At 35.4% G+C, this 27,244-nt stretch overlaps 1 protein-coding gene across 1 annotated transcript in view; it reads left to right on the top strand.

The window, feature by feature from the left end:
- The window catches only part of LOC150083618 (protein FAM76A), a 139,233-nt gene that overhangs the window by 45,372 nt on the left and 66,617 nt on the right, over positions 1-27,244 (top strand). Inside the window, exon 5 of the mRNA XM_090378542.1 lies at positions 17,834-17,997. Coding sequence (XP_090234668.1) covers positions 17,834-17,997 — 164 coding nt within the window. The remainder of the gene's footprint in view (positions 1-17,833; positions 17,998-27,244) is intronic.

Below are 27,244 nucleotides of genomic sequence, written 5' to 3'. Positions count from 1 at the left end.
ACTGTTCTTTGTGGACTAATGTTTTTAGTGGAGTTCCACAGGGTTCACTGTTGTTTTGTCTATTTATCAATGATATTGATAAAAGGCTTAGTGTCGTGTCAGTGTCGTATATTAGGCTTAGTATCGTATCAGTGTCGTATATTAGGCTTAGTGTCGATTAGTGTAGTTTGCAGATAATACAAAGGTTGGCAGGGTTGTTGATGACAGTAATGGCAGTGTGCTACTGCAACAGGATCTAGAAAATTTGGGAAGATGGGCTGAGAAGTGGCAACTGAAGTTTAACATTGACAAATGCAAAGTCCTGCATATGGGTAGAAGTAACTCCAGAGGAACATGCCAGCTGTGTGGTACTACACTTAGGGTGGTAGAAAATGAAAAATACTTGGGAGTAATTGTGCAGTCAGATATGAAGTTTTCTAAACAATGCAGACAGGCTGCAAGAGCAGGTCATGGGGTTTTGTCAGTGATATATAGGAATTTTACTAGCAGGGAAAAGGAGGTGATTGTCCCTCTGTATAAGGCAATGGTCAGGCCATGCCTTAAGTACTGCGTACACGTCTGGAGGCCTCATTTTAGGAAGAATGTAGATTTGCTTGAGCATGTACAGAGAAGGGCAACAAGATTAGTGAGGAGAATGAAGGGATCCTCTTACTAAGAGAGGCTTAAATTCTGCAAATTGCAGTGGCTGGAGACTAGGCACCTGTGAGGTGATCTGATTGAGGTGTGTAAGGCCTTGAATGGGTTGAGCACACTGAATTCTGATGGGATTCTTTCACTTGTTCAGATTATGAACCAATTAAGGCATAAATTCAAATTGAGGAAAGACAGCTGTAGAATAGATGTGTGGAAATTTGCCTTTAGCCAGCAGGTGGTTAATTGCTGGAACCAACTTCCATCTGTCGTTGTGGACAAAAATTTAGATTGAATGGTTGTGTGAATTTTTTTTTTTTGGCTGATGCTACATAAGCTCATACGCTTGCTTTCTTGCATCATATGCCACGATTACTAGCACTATTACTATTAAGGGATATGGGGCATGATTGTCGAAATTTGCAGCTGATATAAAGATGAGTCGAGTAGTTAATGATCACTGCCAAGCAGAGCTTCTTCAGAGTGATCTAGATAGACTTCAGGGATGGTCAGAAAAGTGGCTGCTATGCTTTAATCCAGCAAAATGCAAGGTCTTGCACCTGGGAAACAGTAACTCCAAAATAGTTTATGCACCTGGTGGAGTTTAACTACAGTCAGTAATGGAAAAAGGGAACTTGGGAGTTATGATACAGTCAAACATGAAATTCTCCAAGCATTGTAGAAAGGTTGAAAGTAAGGCCCATGGTGTCCTATTGATGATTTATCGAACATTTTCTAGTAGAGATAAGGATGTCTCCCTCCTCTGTATAAGGCTATTGTTAGACCACACTTGGAATACTATATTCAAGTGTGGAGACCGCACCTAAAAAAAAAGGCGAAGTGTCTGGAGATGGGCAAGATCAGCAAAAGGATGTCCTTATGAAAAAGACTTCAAATATGTGGGTTGCACAGCTTGGAAACTAGGCATCTTAGAGGTGACTTGATTGAAGTGTTTAAGACTCTGAGAGGCAATAGTAAGATGAATGATGATGAAATTTTCACAGTTATAAATGATTCTAGAACAAGGGGCGTAAATTCAAGTTACGGGGAGAGCTGTTTAGACTGGATTGCAGTACATTTTATTTTAGCCAGTGAGTTATAAATTACTGAAATAAGTTACCTACGTGGGTAGTAGAGGCCAACAGTTTGAGGAAATTCAAAGGTCCGCTGGATAGTTACAGGAGGATGGAAATGCATAGGTTGTCTATTTCCTTTTCTCTTATTATTATTTATTATTTATTTATTTTATATATTTTTTTTTTGGCTGGTGCATCATAAGCTTTAGGCTTCCTTGCACCATATGCCCATTACTAATACTATTAATAAAGGAATCAGTAATAGTTATTACTACATTAATAGTTATAAATGGCCACTGCTCTACATGAACCGATATCAAAAGTAGGATCCCACAAGTTTGTGGGACCTATTTGTCATAAGTCTGGGCCCATGACTGTTTCTAATATTTATTATTGATGCTGTAGATATTTCAAGTTTATGTTTTAAGTTTTCTTATGATACAAAGGTGAGCATTGTGGTTAATGACAGTAATCAGGGTATCCTACTTTAGCAAGTCATAGATGTATTATTTGGATGTGTTGAGAAATGGCAACTCAGTTCTAACACTGAAAATTGCAGTCTTGTATCTGGATAGCAGTAATCCTGGAGTAACATGCCACTTGGTTCTAACACTGAAGCTCAAAATATTTGATAATGAAAGCTGTTGGTATTAGCCAAGTGCAAGCAAGCAACAGGCTTTTGCTTTACTGGCCAAAATAAAAATAAATTAAAAATAGATAAATGGATATTTAAAAAACAAACAACCTATGTGTTTCCTTCTCATATAGATAACTATCCAGTTGACCTTTGAATTTCCTCAAGCTGTCACCTCAAACTTAAATCTAGTCTAAATTTCTTTCCTTGTAATTTGAATTTATGGCTTGTAGATCTGGAATTATTTATAACAATGAAAGTTCTGCCTTCATTGATTCTTCTATCCTGTCTCATCCTTATACACCGAGGCCCCCCCCCTCTCTAAGGTTAGTGTCAGCGTGTGATCCCTTGGTTGGAAAACCGAAAGTGTATAAGGAATCTTGAAATATAACAATTTCTCATAGCAGTGCTGAATGGAAGAGGATATTCAGCCAAGTGAAAAAAGCCAACTCATCACTTCAGATCATCTCTGCTGCAACAGCAGAAATGCCCTTGGCAGCCAAGTTTTTATAAATAAAACTTTGACTGAACATCTCTGAAGAGTGCAAAGGCTGCAGCAGTATCTGTCTTGTAGTAATCATAATCAGTTGATGTCTGACAGACCAAACAGAAATCCAGACAGAAAGAATCCTAGGTGTGCTAATAGTTGAAAGAATTTTGTACCAATGAACAATCTTCTGGGCTGTATTTTAATATAAAATACGTATGCTGTCAGTGAAATTAATTTATAGTGCCAGTGTTGGCTTTAAAACTTCTGCTTTTTTTTTTTTTTTTTGTGGGGGGAAAAAAAAAAAGCTGTTTTCTGCCTGTTTTGTTCAAAAAATCTCCTGTTTTCTTTCCTCCTGCTTAGTTATCCAATCTCCAGCTTTTCAAAAGTTGAGCATTGGCAGGTGTGTAGTAATGAGGCACATGATTAATTCTGGTTTAGTGTATTGCCCATCATTGTTCCAACTTGACTAATCAATTCTCACAGTGTGACCTTCAAAGGTTCAAAGGAGGTATGGACACTTAACTTTTCTGAGTTGATCTTTCCAGCTGGCATATATTTCAGTTGTGCTTTACACATTCTCTGAATAGTAAAATATTAAAATTGTACAGTACAAATCATTTACATTCATAGTAATGTTATAAAGTTTCTGTAATAAAGAGCATATAGAGGGATGAGGGAAACAGAAAACTTCACATTCATATTGATGGAATATTTTCACATTCCCTCAATATGAATGCGAAACTTTCAGATTTCTATATTTTTCAGTTACATAAATCTTGTGATTGCAGAGTTTTGTTTTACTGTATTTTATAATTAATAAGCTAAATATAGAAAATAACTGAAAACTATTGAGATAGTTAATATTGAGTTGCAATTACAGGACAAAAAAAATTAAGCTAAAACCATGTTACAGAAGCAGAAAGAAGCAGCCGGATCTGTTTAAATGAGATCCATTGATTCTAACAAGGCATCTGGTAGACTTGACTCTGCAATTTGTGAAGTCCAGATATAAGTTCTCCAGATGAGTTTCCAAAATTGAAGCAGTTCTTGAGGGGGGAGTTGAGGGATAAGGTTTTACTACCTTGGATTAAATCAATATATCTGTAGTTAATAGTGTGCAAGCACACTGTGAAAGGAATACTTTACTGTGTTAGCCATCTTCTCTAATGATGATAAACAGTTATTAACAACTTTAGATGGGGAGGGAGGCTCTTCTGAAGATTTATAATTGCAATTTGTTCAGATTAATAAATTGTCATTTATGAACACCTGGCAGAACTTATTGATTGGTCCTTCTATTGATATATCATTGTTAAAATCGAGAATTGCTCTTCAGCAGGGTAGTAGTTTTTATTCTGTGAGTTCACTCGCATACTGTTCCTGAGGTCAAGGTGATCTTCCACTGCCCAGTCATAGTAATTTAAAAGAGACGTTTATATAATATATTCTCATTAATTCAGTATCAAATTATTTAAAATGCAATATACAGTTATCTCTCGATTTTTGCGGGGGTTACATTCTGGGAAAACACTGCACAGTCCAAATTCGTGCAATGCGAAACATAGTTTATATGACATAATGAGGGTTCTGTACCTGTACACAAAAAAGAATGCGCAAAAATAAAATTAAATTGGAAAAAAATTGCCTTTATTTGCTAAGAAAAAATAAAAAAATTACAAACATATCCATAAAATTAATCTTGCTAATACGTACCTCTAGATTTTTAATCTAAATTCATTGCTTTTTTTGTCTCTGTTTTCCTCCAATAAACTTGCAACAGTATCCGACACTTTTTGGAAAAAATTAGTTAAAATTAAATTGTTTACTCGGAAGCAAGCTGTTTTTCTCTATAAATTTCTTCATAAGGAAATAAAGCTAATGATAAAGTTCTGCAAAAATTTAAACTCCTCTCCAAATTAGGATCCATATCCAGAGCTTGGCTAAGCTGATTTGCAAGTCTTAAAAACTCAGCTAGTCTCAAAATAAATCGTCACCATCAGCCATTTTCAATCCACTGTAGGATGAAGGCCTCTCCAGCAACTTTCCAGTTTCTTCTGTTTTGTGCAATGGCCATCCATGTACTACCCACAAACTCATGAATTTCATATGTCCATCTCCGTTGTTGTCTTCCAGCTCCTCTTGGGTACCATTCTGTTATTTTCTTAGTCCGTTTGTCATGTCTTTGAGCTGTATCCTGCCCAAGTCCGTTTTAGTTCTTTAGTTTTGATAAGAATGGATCCTAATTTGGGTTTGCTGCCTAAATGGATAAGAATGGATCCTACTTGGGTTTGCTGCCTAATCTATGTGTTTCTCTTCTTATCTAACAGTCTGGTTCCCAATATACAGGTGACCCCCGGTTAAGCGGGGGTTACCTGTATCATTCGTTCCGGAAAAACAGAGCACTAAGTGAATCAGCACTAAGCGAGCGCCGCTTTCCCATAAGGTAACATGTATTTATGAGCTGCGGTCGGTGCCATAGGATATTTCCTAATCAATAATAAACAGTAATGAAAAGATGCACAAATGTTGGTCAAAATATTTAATATTCAAATATTTGCACATATAAAATATTCTGCATTACATACGTATAATTATGTGGTAACTACTTGCGTATCAAAAGTAAACTTAAAATTCCAATTAAAATAATGAATTTAATTGATTTAGTTTAATGGATGAAATTAATGAAAAATGTGTGGATTTTGAGTTGAACTTTGGCCCTCTTCCAAATAAACTAAAAGTGGTATTAATTTTAAATGGCCCGCAGCGTTACCGCCCAACAATAAAGTCAACTGATCCTTCGCCGCTTTGAAACTTGGCATGTTTTTTCTTCTTTCAATATGAAACTTCTTTTAGGCATTCGTTTCCACAAAAGTCCTGCTTCATCTATGTTAAAAACTTGTTGAGAAGTATAACACATAATACCCCTTTTCAATAATTTTAACAAGTTCTTTTTTGAAAGTTTCGGCTCCTTGATCTGCACTAGGCTTCTCCCTGTATTTTAAATCTATTCTACCAGCCCTTACCAGATTTAAATGGTTCCACATTTTTTTTTTTTTTTTTTAGGCGAGTTTTCTTCAGATCATCATATTGGCTAATCTCTTTCGCTCTCGCTCTCTCTCTCTCTCTCTCTCTCTCTCTCTCTCTCTCTCTCTCTCTCTCTCTCTCTCTCTCTCTCTCTCTCTCTCTCTCTTTTAATATTTAACTTAACTGAATTCTGCATGGAATATTACTTCAATAAAATTAGTCTTTCCATTTCAATCCTAATAGCCGGCCTAGCCCTAGTTGCTTGCAGTGGAACAGCTATCTTTCCCGCTGCTAAAATTAATTCTTTATTTTTTTATAATTGTTCTTACAGTTAAAGTTGCAAGTCCTAAATTATGGCACACATCCGCTTGTCGTTGACCGGAATCGATTCGCTCCAAAACGTCTAATTTCATTTTCAAATTCAGTCTTTTTCTTACATTTATAGTCTTCATACTGCACCCAGACATTGTTGCTTTTTCATTCCTATCGGTCATTATTAGCTCTTCGAAAATGTAACTGCGTTGGTTGAATTAATTATGATACAATGTTCAAGTAAACGTTCCGTTACGCACGATGTCTAATACTGTACTGAGTGATGACTAGACTTCGTATAAATGCATATAACTCAAATATTACAAGCAATATATTTGATTATTTTTTAAAATGTTGATCTCGGAACTACGTAACAAGTCATTGTACTGCAATTAAATTAGCGTGCGAGAAAATTTCACTGAGTGTGGGAAAATTTCTCAAGTCGGCATGGGAAACGTTTTAATGCTGTTTTGCTATTCATTTTCAAGCTATCGACTCCATCAAATGAAACGATTTCGTTAAATATGTCAAAAATGTAATCTGTAAAAGAGCGTTATAGTCAGATACGGGTTATAATATAAGAACAGCGTAAAGCGAACCGCGTTATAACGGTGGCCTGCTGTAATTCATTCTGTTCTACGCTGTGTAGTTCTCAGCTTCTCTTCTATTCTTTTGGTGAGTGCCCAAGTTTCACTTCCATAAGTCGTGGGGAGTATACATTGGTTCATTATTTTACGTTTCAGACAAATTGGGATATTGCTCCTCAGTATGTGACTATATTTCCTGAATGCTATCCATCCAAAATTTATCCTTCTCTTGACTTCCAACCATTTATCATTATTACAGCTAATGAATTGTCTCAGATAATTATATGACTCCACCTTTTCAATTACTGCTCCTTCAATCATTATATCCCTTTCTGTGGCATACTTATTCATTCATTTTTAGTCCAAAATCCTTACTAACTCTACGTAACTGATTAAGATTTTCCTCTGATTCTTTGGGATCTTGGCTTGTTACTACAATTGTCATCTGCAAATCATAAATGGCTTAGGTACTTTCCATTCACAATGACTCCTTTCTGAAACCAGTCTAATTCTCTGAAAGTTTCCTCAAGGTCAGCTGTAAACAACCTCGGAGATGTTGTGTCTCCTTGTCGAACTCTTTCTCAATTTTAAATTTGTTACTGTCTTTGTCTAGTCTAATAAAGGAGGTAGCATTCTCATATATTTTCTTCAAAATCATAATATGTGGTGTATCTATGCCTTGTCTTTCCAGTGCCCGAAACATTGCCCTATGCTGTATGGAGTCAAATGCCTTTTCATAATCCACAAATGCCAGGCATAATGGTGTTTTATATTCATTTGGTTTCTCCATTAGCTGTGATATTATGTGAAGGTGATCCATAGTTGAGAATCCTGTCCTAAAGTCAGCTTGCTCTTTCGGTTAATTCTCATCAATTATTCTTTCTAATCTGTTAGTAATGACCCTTGTGAACAACTTGTAGATGTGGGATAACAAGCTAGTTGGTCTATAATTTCCAATTTCTGATTTATCTCCTTCCTTATGCAGCAAAATTATGATTGCATTATTCAACTCCTTAGGTATGACACCTTTTCTAATGCATTTTGTGAAGTCTTGCTAGTTTTTGTGTCATGTCTCTTTCCCCCAATTTTAACAACTCAAGAGTAACTTCATCTTCCCCCAGGGCTTTCTGATTCTTCATTTTCTTCCACGCATGTTCTACCTCATCAGGAAGGATATCGGGTATGTCGTATGTGTTACTAATTTGCAACCCATCTTCCCCGCTGCTGGAATCATTCCCTCGCTCCTTGTATAATTCTCTATAGTAGTCTTCTGCTATTTGTAAGTACACCATCGCTATTCTTCAGTTTCAGTATCATTTGTCTTTCTGTAATACTGCTCATGGCTGCTGATTTAAGTCCTTTGTTTTCCCTTAATGCTTGTTCTACTTGTGTTAAATCTTATGTCCTCTCTGAGTCTCTTTCTAATGGCTTTGCATAACTCAATTTTCTCCTTGTCAGTGTTTGTCTTGCTCTTCATTTGTCGTCTTCAGTTCATCATGACAAGTGTTTTTTGGCTAATTTTTTCTTCTTTGGATTTCTTTTTACCTATAGGTTTCTTGGGCTTTATCACCTTCAGAAAGTTGTAATATTCCTCGTCAATATCTTGGTCCTGAGCAGTCTGTAGAAGCTTAAACTTGTTCTTAAGTTCCAGTACATACTGCTTTTTCTCCTCTTCTGTTATCTCAAAGATCTTCATATTATTATTTACTCGTCAATTTTTCCCTTTCTTTTCTTACATTTATATCAGATGTGCATCTTACCATTCTGTGATCACTTCCAACCTTTTTCACAACGGCAACATTCACGATATATCTTCTGTTAGTAAGGATGAAGTCGATTTCATTATTCCATTTGTTAATCCATTTGGGCTCTTCCATGTCCACTTTTTGTTCACCCTTTTTCTTGAAAAAAATGTTCATCACTGACAGTCCTCGAGATTCTGCAAATTCCACAAGTCTTTCATTTCTTTCGCCAATTGCAAAATTTCCTATAGTTCCCCCCCTTCTGCGCTGTTTTGTCTCTTTCCAACATTTTGTAATTCCTTTTCCAGCATCTAATATCCTGTCTTCACCGATGAGCGATCTTACATTGTAACAGGCCAAGTTCAGTTTTCGTGCATGGTGGTTTGGTCGTACCCAGAAATTCTTAGCACCCTCTGCTTCCACTCTGATCCTCTCGCTGCTGTAAGAGGGGGAGTGAAAACCGCTGGGGACTGATGGCCGTTTGTTTCGTCATGTGCTGGAGGGTTTAGTCTTTTCCTCCGTGCTGACCAGGCTCTTGAAGAGAACCACTCTACACGTTCGTTGCCACCTAAGTGACATAACAAGGCTTACCATCGAGAAGGTGTTCATGAGTGGATTTTAGGGAGGCAGGCCAACCGGACTTCTCCTAAATCTTCTGAAATAGAAAGATATTGCATCCATCCAGTGTTTTAGACTGAGTTTCTGTAACACACAAAATGCCTGTTCCCATCTAAGAGGGCCCTGTTCACAGGATTCATACTGAAAGAAAATTGAGTCACGCTGAGAAATACAGATCAACTCAGTTTATTAAGACACTCAAAAAACACATTAAAATTAGTTAAAGTAGTTAAAATAAATATATAACACCAATAGCTTTCGGATATAAGTCGCCCTTCCTCAGCTGGAAGCGTTAATACAAAATTAAAGAATGCCGTAGGCAGTATGGTGGTCATATGAGGTGAACGACGCGACACAGGTGCAGACAACAATTAGCAGCTGGAAGTAGAGACTTGTGGTTGTAACTGCAAAGCTCGGGTTTGCTATGTAGGCCAACGTTTATCATTCAGAAGGATGGATGCATCTTCCTCGGTTAAAGGAATCATAACAACACAAGGTGTGGAGTGATTCTAACCAAACATATTGATGGTCAAATTGTAATGTCACACCACTGTGGGTCGATGTCGTGCTGGGTAGACTAGAAATGCTCAGAGAGAGAAGACAGAGCAATTTGTCTCAAAGACCTGATCTTTGAGCCGTCTGCCAGATTCATCAATGTAGCAGTCAGTGCAATCTCAGCATGAAATGCAGTACACTGAACCGATCCTGGGGGGGGGGGAATCGGTGTCTTTACCTTTGAGACGAAGGACTGCAATTTCCTGCCTGGAAGCTGCAAGCACTTTATCCCGTAACTCTGTAAGACCTTTGAGAGTTGCTAAGACGGGTTTGGGTAGTATGGGATAAAGGCGATGGAGGTGGGGTCATTACTACATGTGGCCCTATGGTTTGCTCAGTGGTCACAGGCCTGTAGGCCTCACCTATCTAAGGCACTGGCAGGGTAACATATTTGGCCAGATCTGCCTTTACCCTAGTAATCTCAGCATGCCTCTCATTCCCCGCAGGTCAGGAGACTGCCTTTTGTAACACACCTCGACTCTCTTTTGCCCTTTATTCAGTTCACCATTGAACTGGAGTCAGACAGTGCACTTCCATTTTTTTTATACCCTTGTTTGACGCGAGGGCACGCGACCCGAGGGCAAGACCTCAGTCTATCGCAAGCCAATGTGTGCTGGCCAATTCACCAACTACCAGTCAGCACATGCTCACAGTCAACTTCTTAGTACAACGCAAGCCCTACTGACTTGCACCTGGACCTACTCCAGTTCTGTGAATGAGAGGCGTGCTGAGATTAGTAGGGTAAAGACAGATCTGGCCAAATGTGACCTTGCGCCAGTGCCTTAGATAGGTGTGACCGTGCAGAAAACGACTGGACGTAGCGATGACTCCACCTTGACTGCCTCTATCCCATACTACCCAAACCTGTCACAGCAACTCTCAAAAGTCTTACAGAGTTACAGGATAAAGTGCTTGCAGCTTCCAGGCAGGAAACTGCAATCCCTCGTCTCGAGGATAAAGACACTGATCCCCCCATTGCCGAGCGGTTCGGTGCACCACATTTCCTGCTGAGATTGCACTGGCTGCTACATTGGTGAATCTGGCAGAAGGCTCAAGGATTGGGTCTCTGAGCACGAGAGAGCAATCTGCTCTGCTGATTTAGAACACTCAGTAATCGCGGATCACTTCTGGTCTACCTAGCACGACATAACAATTATTGACTAATCTTGTGTTGTTGTGATTCCTTTGACCAGAACAGAGGAGGTTGCATCCATCATTTTGAATGATAAATGTTGGCACGCACAGCAATCCCGAGATTTGCAGTTACAACCACAAGCCTCTACTTCCAGCTGCTAATTGTCTGCACCTGTGTTGCGCGGTTCACCTCGTTCAACTCTTCCAACTGAGGAGGGGCACTTATGTCCGAAAGCTGTTGGTGTTATATATATTTATTAACTACTTTTAACATGTTTATTGAGTGTCTTAATAAATCGTGTTGATCTGTATTTCTCAGCGTGGCACAATTTTCTTTCAGCTAATCTCTTCGTGGTCAAATTTTTGTGTGCATCATCATTTTTATCATTTTTGTTATCTTCTTCACATTGTGAAAAAATATTGTCCAATAATCATTTTGACCATGGCTTCTTTAGTGCAGCTTTGTGGCCACAGCTTTTTCCACACTGCATTCATTGAATTCTTAACTTCATTCCATGCGAACTCAGTATTAAGAATGGTAACTTTCACATTTGGGTGCAGATCAGACAAATGTACAGGATGACTGAGCACATTGTCAAGAATGCGCAATATTTTGGGTGCTATGTTCTTCTTTGGGCAATATCTTTTTGTTTAGATGAAAAAGCAATTTAAAAACCAATCATTGAAGATTTTAGCTATCATCCAGGCTTTTTTGCTCGCTTTCCATTGAACTGGTGAGGAGCTTTTTGATATTCCTTTAAAAGCACGAGGAATTTCTGACATATAAATTGAAGTGGTTTACACTTAAAGTCACCCTCTGCATTGCCACATAACAAAGGTGTTAACCTATCTTTTGCTGCTTTGAAACCTGGGTTGGTTTTCTCTTCTTTTGAAATGAATGTTCAGCTTGGCATACGCTTCCAAAATAAGCCGGTCTCATCATTAAACACTTGACTTGCTAGAAAGCCCTCAGTCGAAATAACATCCTTTAAATTTTTCAGATACAAAGAAGCAGCTTCCGTATCTGCACTGGCTGTTTCGCCCATTAATTTAGATTGTGAAGACAAGAAAATAATTTTTCAGATTTCTCTATTAACGGATTTCTCACTTTTGTAGTGCTTTTTACAGCCAATGATGTGGAAGAGATAACTGAGCTTTTAATTTTCTCAGCATTTTCCCTAATTTGTCAAATGCTAGATGCATTTTTGCTGTATTTCTTGGCCAATGGCACAACCTTTTTCTCTTTTTTTTTTTAACTCCTTAACGATTTTTGATGTTTTTTAAAATGTTCAAACTAACCCTTACTGGCCTGAAAGACATCTGCATTGGATGGACTGGCTTCTTCATGTAAGCGATTAAAAATTTGCAGAGCTTTGGCACAAATAATATCTGAACTAAGAGGCATTCTTTTTTGATTAAGATCTATCCAGAAAGAAAGTAATTTTTCAGTTTTCTCTATTAATGGATTTCTCACTTTTGTAGTGCTTTTTGCAGCCAGTGATGTGGAAGGGATAACTGAACTTTTAATTTTCTCAGCATTTTCCCTAATTCTCGAATTCTAGATTAATTTATGCATTTATTCATTCATTTTTAATTTTTCCTCTAAATTTAAAATTTTTTTCGTTGTATCTTTTTTAATGTTTAATTAATGCCTAAAAACACTTTTTTAGGCATTAATTAAACATGCACTTTATACATACAAGAAATATTAAATCAACAAAAGCAATGCTTACCGATTAAAACATTTTACATTGCGCGAACCATGAAAAGATTCTGTCTGAACAGCTAACATAGGATAACTGATGAAGGGGGTTCCCGAATTACAAAGCTGTTTCAAAAATAACCAGAAAACCACCACGCTACCATTTATTGCTATGTTTAGTTATAATAATCAGTTTTAAACACCTTTGTGATATTTTTCTAAAGCACATTTCTGGAGGTCACAACTAGGGCTTGCAAACCGGTTTTATAAAACCGGTTAAATAGGTTTTCATATTGAGTTGTTAAAACCGAAACCGAGCTTCTAAAACCGGATTCGAATATTTTCTTAGCCCTCGAATATAGTTTTTCGTTACACATTTTCTTTTGTTTGTTCGTTTGTCTGGATCATTCAACTGCTTTATGTTTTAAACATGTTTTATATTTTATTTTATTTTATGTTTAGGTACGAATATCATGGGCAAGTGGCCCAAATCTAGGAGGGGTACCTTTTATCTTCCCACCTGTATCATGGCACGATGCAGGTGTACTCATTTACGAATGAGTCGGGGCGACAGCGTAAAAGAAAATGCTCGACATTTCTCCATTCCATCTATCTTGTTCGGCAGGCAAGTTATGGAACGCGCCTTACTGATGGTTACCCACTATAAAAAAATTCGCTGAATATTGCATCAAATTTCAATCGTAGAAAGTTTTTTGCTTCTTTATTCCTATTAAATTTGAGATCAAATGTTCTCCAAAAAGCAGCTTCACCAAATTTAGCTTTTACATAATTTTTGAAAATACAATAGATTTAATTGAGTAAAAAAAATTGCAAGTAAATAAATAAATAAATTTCTTTCGTGAAAATTTTGAAACTTGCCTCGTTTAGACTCTTCATTCAGTGCTTGCGGGAGTGACGCATAGTATTGTGCATTTGTTGTCTTCAATATTTTTATTTAAAATTGTCGGTGATATAAATTCCTACTAATTAATATTTATCACTCTTAATATGTCTAAGATGAAATCAAATTTATGGAATTATTTTGCTCGAAAAAGCAAAGATGAAGCACAATGTTCGAAATGTCAGAAGATAATGAAGTTGTCTGGAGGATCTACATCATCTTTGATGTTGCATTTAAAGAAAATGCGTCAGATTGACATTAAACAAGATAACAGTGAACCTCCTGTAAAAATAGTAAGAACATTAGAAAACTTATCGTTAAAAAATCTATGGAAGAAGAGATTTCAAAATTAGCTGCTTTAGATGGATTTTCTTTTAATTCAATTGCCAAGAGTGAGTTTATACAATCAAGCCTTCGCCTTCAGAGAAATAAATACGATAAATTACCACCAGCCTCAGTGAATGGAATTAAAAATATGGTTCTGAATTATTATAAAACTAAGAAAGAAGAACTCATTCAGCATTTCAAAAATTCGTTGGTTTTGGGTGCACGGTATTCATCGACTCTAGACCAATATACGTCTATACAAAATAAAAGGTATGTGAATATAAATGTGCATTCAAAAGACAATCATTGGTCGTTAAGTCTTATTGAGATTAATGGTTCACTTGACAGCAGAAGAACTGAGCAAATTGTGAATGGACACTTGAAGGAATTTGGTTTGAACTTGGATGAGGATATTGTTGCCTGCACCACCGATGGAGCAGCAATGATGATTAAGTTTGGCAAGCAAATTACGCCTAATCATCAACAATGTATAGCCCTTTGTATACATCTATCAGTTATAGATGTACTTTATGAAAAATCAATCAATTATGGTGCCACAGTCTCTAAGTCTCCCAAAGACAATGAAGAAAATGAAAATAATGAAGAAAGTAGTGATGATGAAGAAGTTGAAGAAAGACAGCAAGGCTTGCTTTATCAAACCGACTTTACCGATGAGCTCATTTTTATTTCTTCAATCCAATGGCCAATGATGCACAAACTATTAACAAGGTCAGAAAATTTTGCAAGCTTTTTCTAAAATCGCCTACCAAAAATGACATATTACAAAATTTAATGGGAAAGAATATAAACTTATATTAGATTTCAAGATGGGACTAGCACATTCTATATGATTGAGAGATTTTTGAAATTGAAAAATTGCATTCCAAATGCTCTATGTGCAGTACTGTCAAATGAAGCTGTGTCTGACGATGACTGGAAAACACTTGAATTGCTATGTGAAACTTTGCAACCAGTTGAAATGATTCTGAAGGCTATAACCTCAGAAGATACAGACTTACTTAAAGCAGTCTTCAATAGAATTTCTGCTTGCTAAGCTTGATACAGCAGAAAACCCATTTACTTTAAAGTTTCACCAAAACCTTTTGCAGCGTTACAATGCAAGACGAAATTGCCAAACTGTGGCTTTGCTGAGCTATCTACACAACCCAAAAAGGTTAGGAAAGAAGATTTTTCCAAACTTACTTACTTGGAAAATCAAAAGTTCAAGAACTTTTGATTTTCCAAGTAGTAAGTTTGGAAAAAGCATGCTGAAGAGATTTATCAGAGATTATTTGCAAAACATTCCGAAGGAGTCCTAGCATTGAATGAAGAACCTGAAAATAAACGAACTGTTCTTTTAGAAGAAAACAAAGACTCGTCTAGTTCCGATGTTGGAGATACACTCATGCGAGAGTATGATAGTGTAATAAGGATATTAACTGAAGAGCCTTCAAAATATCCGAGTGAATTGGAAATCAGCAAAGAATTTAAAATTTTGGAGGCAACTAGCAGTAGAAGTGAAAAGCTGGAGAAAGTTTATAGAGCACTGCTGACCATTAAACCAACAAGTGTCCAATCTGGGAGAGTGTTTTCGATCACTGGTCTCTTTAACACAAAAATAAGGTCAAGTCTATCAGGAAAAATGCTTAATATACTGTGTTTTTTAAAGGATCATTTTCAGAAAAAAGCTGAGCAATAAATAGTAAAATAATTTTTCCCCAAGCTATTTTTTTTCACATTATTTTTATTTATTTATTATTATTATTATAGGGCTTATTATTTTTTTGTTTACTATACGAGAAGATAGTTTTTATTCAAAGGATTTGAATAAAATTTGTAATTTTGTATAATCCCAAGCTGGTTATTTTTTTGGAGCACTTTAATTTTTTTTATTTTTTTTACTATAAGAGGTGATAGATTTGGTTTAAAAGATTTGATTACGATTTGTATAATCTACCCAAGATAAAATAAATACCTGTGTTATAAGCTTTTAATTATTTTCCCTAAGTCTGAGAAAATCGGTTTTAAGAGTAAACTTCGGTTAAACTCGGTTTTGAAATTTCTTGGTTTTATGCAAGCCCTAGTCACAACCATTAAACAATAAAAACAATTTGCACTTTCCGGTTTATTGGGCTTTTCTGTTAGTGCAATCTAATATAAATGGGTAGTAAACTCAATCTTATTGCATTTTAAATAATCCCGATAGCTAGAATTCTGTGGGATTTTACGTTATTATGGTGAAATGTGTTTCCCCTTCAACGAAATCTTCAATCATGTAAAAAAAAAACGTAAATGAATTTTCAAAATCTGTTCTTCATTCCTATTTTTGAAGCTTTGTAAACCAAAATCGTGCAGGTAGCGAAACCATGCAATAAAAAACCACGCAAATCATATTTCAAAGTCACTATCACTGCCCAACCAGCGATATAAAGTGGCATGTACATTTAAATATGAATTATTTGAATTATATCTACAAAAAATTTAAATTCTTAATTGATTTCCCTACTTGTGTGATTTGTATGATATGCCAAAACGAACTAAAGGCAACATCATTCAAATGAAATTGAATGGAGCTATAATGAAAATTTTCTAACTTACTATATATAGTATCATTATTCAGCATATGGCATCTTTATAGTTTACATTTCTGTTTGCTTCCCCAAGAATTGCAGGTGAAATCATGGAGAATTAACATAATTGTAACTCATATTATGGGTGCACAAGTAATCCAATTTGTTTACATTGTTGGTGGGGGTGATAGCTGATTGCTGACCATGCAAAATGTGCTATTTTCCAAATTCAGGTCACTGCATGTACTCTGTTTCTTGCACTTGATAAGATTGCTGAGTTTTGTTTTTGCAGTCATAATGGAGCCCAATGTATACCAGCTGAAACATAATTGTACATGCCTTCTAGAGAGAAAGTTTCCATATTTTTGGATATTATTTGCTGTTTAATACTTTCAATCCATGCAAAAAGAGGGCTGTTTCTCTCCTGTAAGCATTATCATTATTTACTCAATATCGTAATTTAATTTAAACCACTTTTGCAAATTTCTAAAGTTTCTAAAATTTCTTTCAAATTTCAAAAGCCAGTCATAGAGAGCTTGTGTGAACTTTGGCATTACTTAGATTACTGAGAGTTAAAAGCCGGAAAAAATGTTTGTAAATTCTGTCACTATTTATAGGACAGATTAATCATGGAAGTTGCTTCAAGAACTCAGTACATACTTCTTTGCTAAGGCAAGTCAAAAGATGAAAGATATAAAAATTTTATTGCATACTTCTGTGTTCAATTTGAACATTTTGTTCGCTGTCCTCTGAAAATCTGCTTTTTTTTTTTTTTTTTTTTTTTTGCACTTTATTCTACCACTCAGCTCTTTTAAAGTGATGACAAACTATTTTGTGGCTTATGTAGCATAATTAGCAAGGTTAATTCATGCTTGGTTATAAAGTTTACTGAAAGGAATGATGCAAAAAAAAAAAAGATATGCTTCCTTTCTCTCTTTTTTTTTTTTTTTTTTTTTTGTATATATTACAAATATTAAGCATTAAATAATATCCCAAGATACTGTTTTTAACAGTGGTAGTAGCAAAAACAAAACTTGGCAGTCTTGCTGCAAGTGTGAGAAATTTATCAAAATTTCTCCACTGCACAATTGTTAAATTTTTCACATCAACTGAATTAACATGTTAGCCCTCTATTCACAACTATTTACCACAAAGAAACTAAATGATTAATATTTTAAATAATAATTGCAAAAATGTTTCATGATTATTAATGTCAGCATGTTCTGATCTTGCACAGGTACTTCATACCCATTTACATCAAAGCAGACATTTTCATCTCTTGAACTTCAAATTAACAAGGTGTTACTGTATTAAGTTTAAAAAATATATATAGATAAATAAAAAGCTGGTTTTCTTTTGTGACAAAATAAAGAAAGTAATGGTATGGAATGAGATGTTTAGATGTTTCCAAAAGTTCCCTGTTTAATAATTCATATTTATTTATATAAATAAAATTTATATGTATTTGTATTAAAAATTACAGTGACTTTAGCATTAACGTTTATTTTTACCATCTGGTTTTTCTTTATAGGTTGATGGCAAACTTTTATGTTGGTTGTGTACATTATCATATAAGAGGGCACTAGCAAAAGCAAAACAGAATAGTCCTGCGAGGCATTCATCAGTGTCCCTTCATAAAGTTTCTGGTCATCATCGAACCAGTAGTCAAAATCACAAGCATTCTGCTACCCATAAGTAAGACAAATGTTAATATAATTCTTTTCCCATTTAAAAAAAAATATATACATATATATACAGTGGACTCCGGTTATTTGGGCCACCAGTTAATCGGGACAGCCATTTATTTGGGGCAAATCTTAAAAAACAGGACCCAATCGAGAAAATAGCCAGGGTTTATTTCGCTTAATTGGGACAGCATGCCGTTTAATCGGGGCAGGAGACCGCAGCACTGGAGATTACCCTACGATTGTCTCCAACTGTACCACGTGGTTCAGTTGGATTTCTGGAGGTCACAACCATAAAACAATAAAAACAATTAGCAGTCACCTGTTTATTGGCCTTTTCTGTTAGTGCAATCTATCAAAAACGGATAGTAAACTCAATCTTATTGAATTTGTGATAATACCGACAACTGGAATTCTGTGGGTTATTATGGTGAAATGTGTTTACACTTCCATGAAATTTTCAATCATATAAAAAAATTAATTTTCAGAATCTTCTCTTCGTTCCTATTTTTAAAGCTTCGTAACTTGTTACTCCATTCTCACTTGCGCATATCATGTTACTTGCAATTTGTGTGTGCCGTGATCTTTGTTATTGATTGCATATCTTTTTACTGTTTTAAATTTTAACCCCCACCCAGAAATGTCATTGAACAGAAATGCAACTAGTTAGTATGTACATATTACAGTACATATTCATTATTCCGATTATCACATATATTCTTCCGATTTTCACGTATCATTTAATTTTTTAATTGGTAAAGTAATAAAAGGTAAATTTGTGCTTAATATCTCTTTGCTTTTATAGCCTGTGGATAATATTCCTCCTATTTTCGTTAATTAGAATTGCTGTTTAATAGAATTAAAATTCAATTCACAAACGTGATCACAATGACCGGTGCTTACTACACATCGTATAGTGAACTGTACTTTACTATGATGAGTCCATCATAATGTGATTTCATTGTACAGCGAACCAATTGTAAAGCGGGGGGGGGGGGTCCATTGTATTTTTAACATTTTTTACGTGAAACTTCGGATAACTGGGGCAGCCGCTTAATTGGGCCAAAATGCACTAGTCCCGATGTGTCCCAAATAACCGGAATCGACTGTATATATTCTGTTGGTTTATATGTATATAGGTACATACAGAGTTATCAATCACGTTGTCTGAACAACTCTCGTCTAATGGGGCACTCTTTGAGGTTTCCTCAAAGAGTACTGGTCTTGTCCTTAATTATCTCCTTCAAATTCCTGTTTACATGTTTTCTCTGATGATATTCCTTGCAGATATGACATAAAAAATCTTCTGTTTGACCATATTTGCTCAATCTCTTTACTCCATTCTGAGTTCATTTTATCTCTTTCCCAACTACATATTAATCTCTGATTGTTGACTTGCTATAGTTCACTTCCCTAGCAGTGACATTATTTTTCTTAAAATTTTAATATTCAAGTTTCCTGCTGATTTTTTTTCCATTTGTTCTTACCCAGCTGGTAGGGATGTTGAGGCAGTTGCCATAACTAATGATCTAACACAAATTGTTCACTTATCTACTAAAACAATGCGGGGGGGTGTCAACCCCTATGGTACCATGAGATGATTTCCTTTAACTTCTCTAAGAGACATTACTACAGTTCACTCTTAACTTTTTTCGGAGTTCATCTGACTCTGGGTTGTGGGTTTCCTCATGAAAATTCATAAAAATGAGAACTTTGTGCATAAATGCTTCTAAATATTAAATTCTGAATACACTAGGCCCTCGATTTAACAGACTAATTGGGGAAAGGGGTGTCTGCTATTGCCAAAAGCCCATTAAATCGAATGTATTTTAAAAAAACATACATTCGATTTATAATGAACTTACAATGTACAGTATGTATTAAAATGTTATTATAATGTATAAGTATGAATAAAATATAATTATAATGTACATTAAGTAATTTGTACTAAAACATCTGTTAAAAATATAAAAATAAATTTACAACAGAAACAAAACTTTATTTTAATTAAACATCAAAAACTATACAATGTAACTAATGGAGTGTTTCCACCACTTTTTTTTTTTTTTATTATTATTATTTTTTATTTTCTTAAAGCTCACACAAAGTTGTTTTCAATGTGAACATTAGTTTTTTCATTTAAATCCATTATAGAGGGGGAAAAATACATGGAGTGAGAGGCATTAATTCCTTACTGGTAGAGGGTTCTGGTGAAACAGGTCCAGTTGATGAAGTGGTCTTGAAGAAATCATCAAGCTTCAGTTGCCTTACGCCTTGGTGCTACTTCCTTATTACTGTAGATCAAAATTCTCTAAAATGTTCATAACAAGGAAGCACATCAGGGACTGATGCTGATTCAATATAAAGTATGATGTCATCCATATATTGTTCAAACTTGTTGCTTCTCTTTTGGATATGTTACCTTCTGCATCTATTTATGTATCACTTGATTCAATTTCATCAGCTTTTGTATCTGAATTTCCAGAGAATTTTGGCCTTTGTAAGCAAAGTTAGACATTGGTGGTTGACAATTGCAATCTCCTCTTCTGATTTTAAAATCTGTTTTCATGCTGCCATCTGTTATAAACTGTCTAAAATTGCAAATACACATACAGGGTGGCAGCACTTAAATGAAAGATTTGAAATGACCTTTAAAAACATGTGACACGCGTGTATGTAGGGTGCTAGATGAAAAAAAATACCTGTTTAGAATACAAGAGGTGTGATAACAGGTTGTTGTGTAGTGAGCATGTCAGATAGCGGAAAAACTAGGAGACCCAAATTGCTTGCTGGAAACATATGCCACTGAAAGACAAGTAACATGACCACTTATCTCAGTCTACATAGACCACAATTAATTACCTGAGAACATGTTGATTGGAAACAGATAGTAAGAGGAAATCGCAAACACACTTACTGAACTTGAGACAGCTGGCAAAACTGGGATGAGGATAGGATCCAACAACCATCAGAAAAACACTTCATAACAGGGTTACAGGGTGCAGCTTCTCAATGCAATCATTGCCTATCCTGGTAGAGACAGCAAAACATTGAAAATTACAGCTGTGGCAGGACGCGATGTTAAATAATAAATCGTGTTACATAGTCCAGACATCCGGTGGATGCACCTGATTATGGCATATTCTCAAAGAATGGACTCACCCAGGTTATGCTGCAAGAAGTTTATTGGTGGTAATATGACGTACAGGTTTGTTTTTTGTGATTTGGACTTGCCATGAACTGGCTTTCATTGATGGAACTATGAATTCGGCTGTCTACCAAGAAAGGCTGAAGTGCTGCAAATTGCGGCGTCTGAAGACTAGGCACCTGCAAGGTGATCTGATTGAGGTGTATAAGGCCTTAAATAGGTTGAGCAGGCTCAATTCTGATGGGATTCTTCCTCTTGCTCAGATTACTAACCAGAGGGGCCATAAATTCAAATTGGGGAAAGGCAGTTGTAGAATAGATGTGTGGAAATTTGCCTTTAGCCAGCAAGTAGTTGATTGCTGGAACAAGCTTCCATCTGTAATTGTGGACATTGATAGCTTAAATAAATTCAAGGAGCAACTGGACAAACTTTAGAGGGAATGGATGTGTGAAATTGGATTTTTTTTTTTTTTTTTTGGCTGATGCTACATAAGCTTACTTTCTCCACGTGCCTCTACTATTACTACTACCATGACATTCTAAACAACTTTGCCTTACTTGCACTGGCGGTTCTTTGGAGAGGGGCTGTATTTGTATCAGCATGAAATTGCTGTGTCACAAAGCATGGTCAGTGCTACAGTGCTTTGAGGAACGTGGTGAAACTGCCATTTCCAATCTATCTAGAGTCCAGGTCTGAATCTAATTGTGGATACCTTTGGAATGTTTTTGAAACAACCGGGAGTCAGAAAAAAAGACATCTTAGTTCAAGCAGTAGTCTTAAGGAAGGAGTGAGCAAGATTTCAGTCTCCACACATCAAACACTTGTCCGTGCTTTGTGACACAGCATTGTTGTGCTCGCACAAATACAGCTTCTCTCCAAAGAATTTCCACGGTGCAGGTATGGTGAAGTTGTTTAGAATCTTTGTAAAGAGCTCAGGTTTTGTTGATAACAGCTAGCATACCAACTCCAAACCATGTAAAACAAGCTCATATATCATGGTACCACTACTGAATTTTATTGGTAGTGCAGTATAGTGAAACTATTCTTTGTGTACATCTTGTACTCATGTATATCCATCTGATGCCTGGAGTGTAAGTGAAGCATTAAGCATTATATCAGTAACCTCTGCATATTCCACAGAGGGTTACTAATATCATTGTGGTCATGCTCTCAATATTAAAATTTTTAAACTTATTTTTTCTGACCAGATTTTTTTTTCTACCCTAATTTGCTATGTAGTATTTATAGTTGAGTTGAATGTACAGTATTTAAAAAGACTTCAGAAATATATTTATCTAAAATTTGACTAATTTTAAATTACAGTCGAACTTGGTTATTATGAGCATCAAGGGACCAGCAAAATTTCCTTGTTATAACTATTACTCGCTATATCAGTGATAGCGGAGATGGGGAATCCCCTGGGGTCCATTAGACAATGAACACTTTATATGTGATGAATTAAATATACTTCCTATTTTTTTAAATTCTCAATAACTTGAAAAGATAGATATAGATTCAAATAACAAAAGAAATATTAGAAAGAAAAAAATAATATAAATTTTACATATTATTTGTATTAATATGCTTGTATAAACTACAGTCTGTCCTCGTATAGCACGATAGTTGCGTTCCTAGAAACCCTCGTGCAATGCAAAATCGTGCAATATAAACAACAGGCCCTATGGGAAAAGTAGGGTTAGGTGCCGACCACCCAAGATGGAACACACATTTGGAACCAAAACATTACCAAACACAATAAATAATCGGGTAATTTTAATCGTTATAAAATACTTACGTATTTTATAGCGATTAAAATACGTAATAAAAATAATAATATATTATAATAAAGTATTTTTAGTATTTTTTAATACTAAAAAAGTATTTTTTACGGATAACATACGTATTTTATTCGTAAAAAATTTATTATATTAAATAAAATAGTCGTAACAAAATACTTACGTATTTTATAATACGTAAGTATAAATTATAATACGTAAGTCGTAATAAAATATTGCTAATGCTTTTGCTTCTATCGTAAGCAAACTTGCTTTTTGTTTGATTTTCTATCCAAAGAGATGGCAGCCGTTCCATCTCTTCCAATTCTTTGTGTCTTAATCTAATGGATTTTAATTACACTTTGAGTTATTCCCGCTATGAAAGTTGTTTTTATTTTCTCTGCATTCTTTGTAATTCTCGGCGTTGCCTGATTTAGGTCTGTAGCACGTGCAATATCACATGGTCTTTCATTTCGCTCAAAGCGTTTCACAATTTCATATTTTTTCTCTATCGACAGAAGCGGACTGGCCATAAGCCTTACGGGGGAAACCACGGTGGGCCGGAGGCCGGTGTGATTTTGGCCATAAACCGTAGTATGAGGCCACTACAAATTTTCCCGGGTAAGAATTTTTGACCCAGTCCGCCTCTGTTTATCGATATTGCTTCTTTTTTTTTCTCTCTGAATCTGCAGTGTCTTAGCCAGGACGCTTCCTTTTAAGTATTTTACTGATTTTTAGGGAATAAAGCACAATTACAAACGAGGTGGCACGCTTGATACACAGAAACAAAGCTGCGCGCGTGTAGCAACTGAATAAACAACACCGTAAAGGCCGAGATACACTATTAACACCTCACATTTTACTAAAGCACATTTCTGGGGGTTACTACCATAAAACAATAAAAACAATTTCCAGTTGCGTTTCTGCTAGTGGAATCTGTTATAAACTGGTAGTAAACTGATGGTAGTAAAATAGATGGAGTCATCTAATTGCATTTGCGATTATATCGATAGCTGGAATTGTGTTGGTTTTTACGTTATTATGGTGAAATGTGTGTCCCCTTCACTGATATAAAACACATAAATACATTTTCAGAAACTTCTTCGTTCCTATCGTGTTGCGTTCAGTTGGGGTGATTCCGCATTCGACTGCCATTTCTTGTAAACACAAAGGCGAATCGTGTATAAGCGAATTCGGTTCGTGTTATATAAGATATCGTTCCCCTATTCATAAATCATGTATGATCGAATTCATGTAATGCAAACACGTGTTATACGAGGATCGACTGTACAATACACTTAAAAATAAACATGGTTTCAATTAGTCTTTATTTATGAATCTTAACATTGATGTTTGTTTTAAATCTTTTACTTTGATATTTCTTAATTTTCCCCTTAAAACACTCAATACATTAAGTTTGCCTCATTTCCTTCAGAAAAATTGACTAATGTGTCCATTGTACCTTGAGCTTGTGGAATTGTCGACACTTTCACTTGATATTAATTTACTTGTCATCATATCATCATCACAATCATCGTCATTATCGTCTTTGTTGAGCACAGCATCTACACTGTCATTCTCGTTCAGCAGCATCAGAATTAGCCTTTCATGCCATTAGCGAAAAACATACTTTTTTATTTAACGAAGCCAAAATACTTAATATTCAACGTAATTATACGCGACTATTAATTGCAGAAAGCGTAGAAATTAAATTATACTAGAATTCTGTTAATGTTTGGTGGCCATATTTGATCTCCGATGCATGAACCTTTACGCGCATGCGCAAAGACAAATAATCACTATTTAAGTTTCATTTTCAACCCTATTCGGTAATTTTCATTCCTGTGATCACGACATACGGTCGAAAAGCGTTGTCAGCTTCAGGAAGGAAGATTGTTTTGAATATTTTCGTTAGATTCTTTTTAATTGTGTTAAATTGATTTTTAATTGTTTTAAATTGATTTGAATTGTGTTAAATTGGTTTTTAATTATTTAATGATTTATAATTTTACTCTAATGTACCGATAAGTTATCGTTTTTTTTTTTTTTTTTTTTTTTTTCGGTTTTTAATTTCTGGAGAGTATTATACGGAAGTGTTCTACAAACTATATTGAGGTAAACTCCTCTTATTATTTTTCAAATATTAATATCAACGTAGAATGTATTGAGTATTACAGCTCTGATTCATACTATCTAACTGTCACTCTCTGTAGGAAGACCACTAGTTAACAAGTTGTCATCGACTTGTACAAATTCATTGATATTAATTTGTACAAGTCGATGTTATTATCTGTATTATTATTATATTATTATTATCTGTATTAAAACCTACAATGTTGTTACGTAGCAACCATTCAGATAATGGTAAGTTGTTTTCGTCGTTTCCATAATTTTCATCTACGACTGAAATTTCATTTGATTTTAATTTCATTTCTTGAAGCAGTTTGATATGGTTGTCAAAGTAGTGTTGTTCCACGCATCATTCGATAAATTTATAGCATCCAATTTTGATATAGACTCGGTAAGTTTTTGTTCTCTTTGACTGATCAGATGTAGAACTAGAAATCTCTTATAAAATCCTTTCAAACTTTTGATTACCCCTATGTCCATTGTTTGTAAAATTGATGTCACATCGGGAGGCAGAATGTTGGACAAATTTTGAACCTGGGGATGTGCAGGACAGTTACCAACTAAAAATAAAATTTTTTCTTCTTTTTGAATAGTTCCTTATTCCAATCATTTACATATTGCCGAAAAATATCCAAAGTCATCCAAGCTTTCTTGTTTGCAGTGTAATCCACAGAAAGTTTCCTTACGTTTTTGAAACACTGAGGTTTTAACGATTTTCCGATAACAAACAGTTTTTTTATTTATTTTTTATCAGTTCCTGTCATATTTGTGCGTACGAGCACGGTCAAGCGGGCCTTTGATTTTTTCCTACTGACACGTTTTTCCCCTTTGAATTTAAATGTATTGTCAGGTGTCAAATTATAAAAAAGTCCTGCTTTGTCAGTGTTGTAGATATCTTCATCATCGAAATCTTTCCTGATTTCTGCCCAAACATGGTCGATCCATTTATTTGTAATTATTGGACCAGCATATCAAGATTCTCCACTAATTTTTGCATAAACAGTGTTATGTTGATTTTTAAATCGATCCAGCCAGCCGTTACATAAAAAATCGTTGTGTGCAAGTTGTTTAGCAAATTTTTTCCACTTGAGCCTTCAAGATCGGACCGCCTATTGAAAATCCAACACTTCTTTGTGTAGTGAACCATTGAAGCAATGTTTCATCAACGTTTCGCACTTTCTAAATTTTTTTTTTCCAGTTATGTTCTTTTCCAGTGCCAATATGTAAACATCTTTATTCTTCCACAATGTCGATACATTTGAAGAGGACAAAGGAAACTTTTTATATACTTCATTTTTTTGCACCACATTCTAACTCATGAATAATTTTGACTTTTTCACGAATCAAGAGGCACTTTCTTTTGTTAGTAGACGTTTCCAAAGGAAGGGTTCGTTTCTAACTGATTTTACTTTTAAATGATAAATTGACCTGTATACAAAGTTCTTAGAAACCCAAAATGCATACAAGTTTCTTAGAAGTCCCGAATTGCATACAATGTTCTTAGAGGTCCCGAATTGCATACAATGTTCTTAGAGGTCCCGAATTGCATACAATGTTCTTAGAAGTCCCGAAATGCATAAAGTTCTCCCCTTTTCAAAATTCTTAGAAGTCCCGAAATAGATTTATGGTTCAGTGAATATAAGACAATTTGTAAATATGGTAATGCGACAAGTGGAATGTCAGTGCACTATTGTATAGCCCCCCTGTCCCCGGAAGGACAAGGTCATATACCGGCACCTAATCCAATGCAGGTGGTCATAAAGCTAAGTTCCCCTTTTCGTTTTCAATGGTTGCAAGAATTAAGTTTTTTCGACTACCCGAGCAATTAAGAATGTTTGCACAGTTGCCAAAATATGTTCGGTATATCTGTGTAATATGCTCATTATAACAGTGAGTGATTGAATTGGAATGCATGTAAATTAAAATCATTATGGCTGTTTGCTCATTACAGCCATGATCTCATTATTTCTGTGCTTGTTAAGTTCGATTGTATATCCCTATTTGATAATGGTTTCAGTTCATAATTTGTACAAATCATTGAATGTGAATGCCTTTTATATCCTTCTTTTAGTTAGTAATGCCATCTATGTGACTGCCTCTGTAATTAATCATTACTTCCCATGGGTGTCACAGTGCATTTTGGAGGATAGTTTATGTACGTCTTAATATTCAGATCAACTTAATTTGGATTGTAAAAAATTAAA

Source organism: Mastigoproctus giganteus, chromosome 7, assembly GCF_048544385.1.
Source record: "Mastigoproctus giganteus isolate SK-2022 chromosome 7, ASM4854438v1, whole genome shotgun sequence".
Lineage (NCBI taxonomy): Eukaryota > Metazoa > Arthropoda > Arachnida > Uropygi > Thelyphonidae > Mastigoproctus > Mastigoproctus giganteus.
Note: the sequence above shows the minus strand (reverse complement) of the source record. Positions and strands in the feature narration are given on the sequence as shown.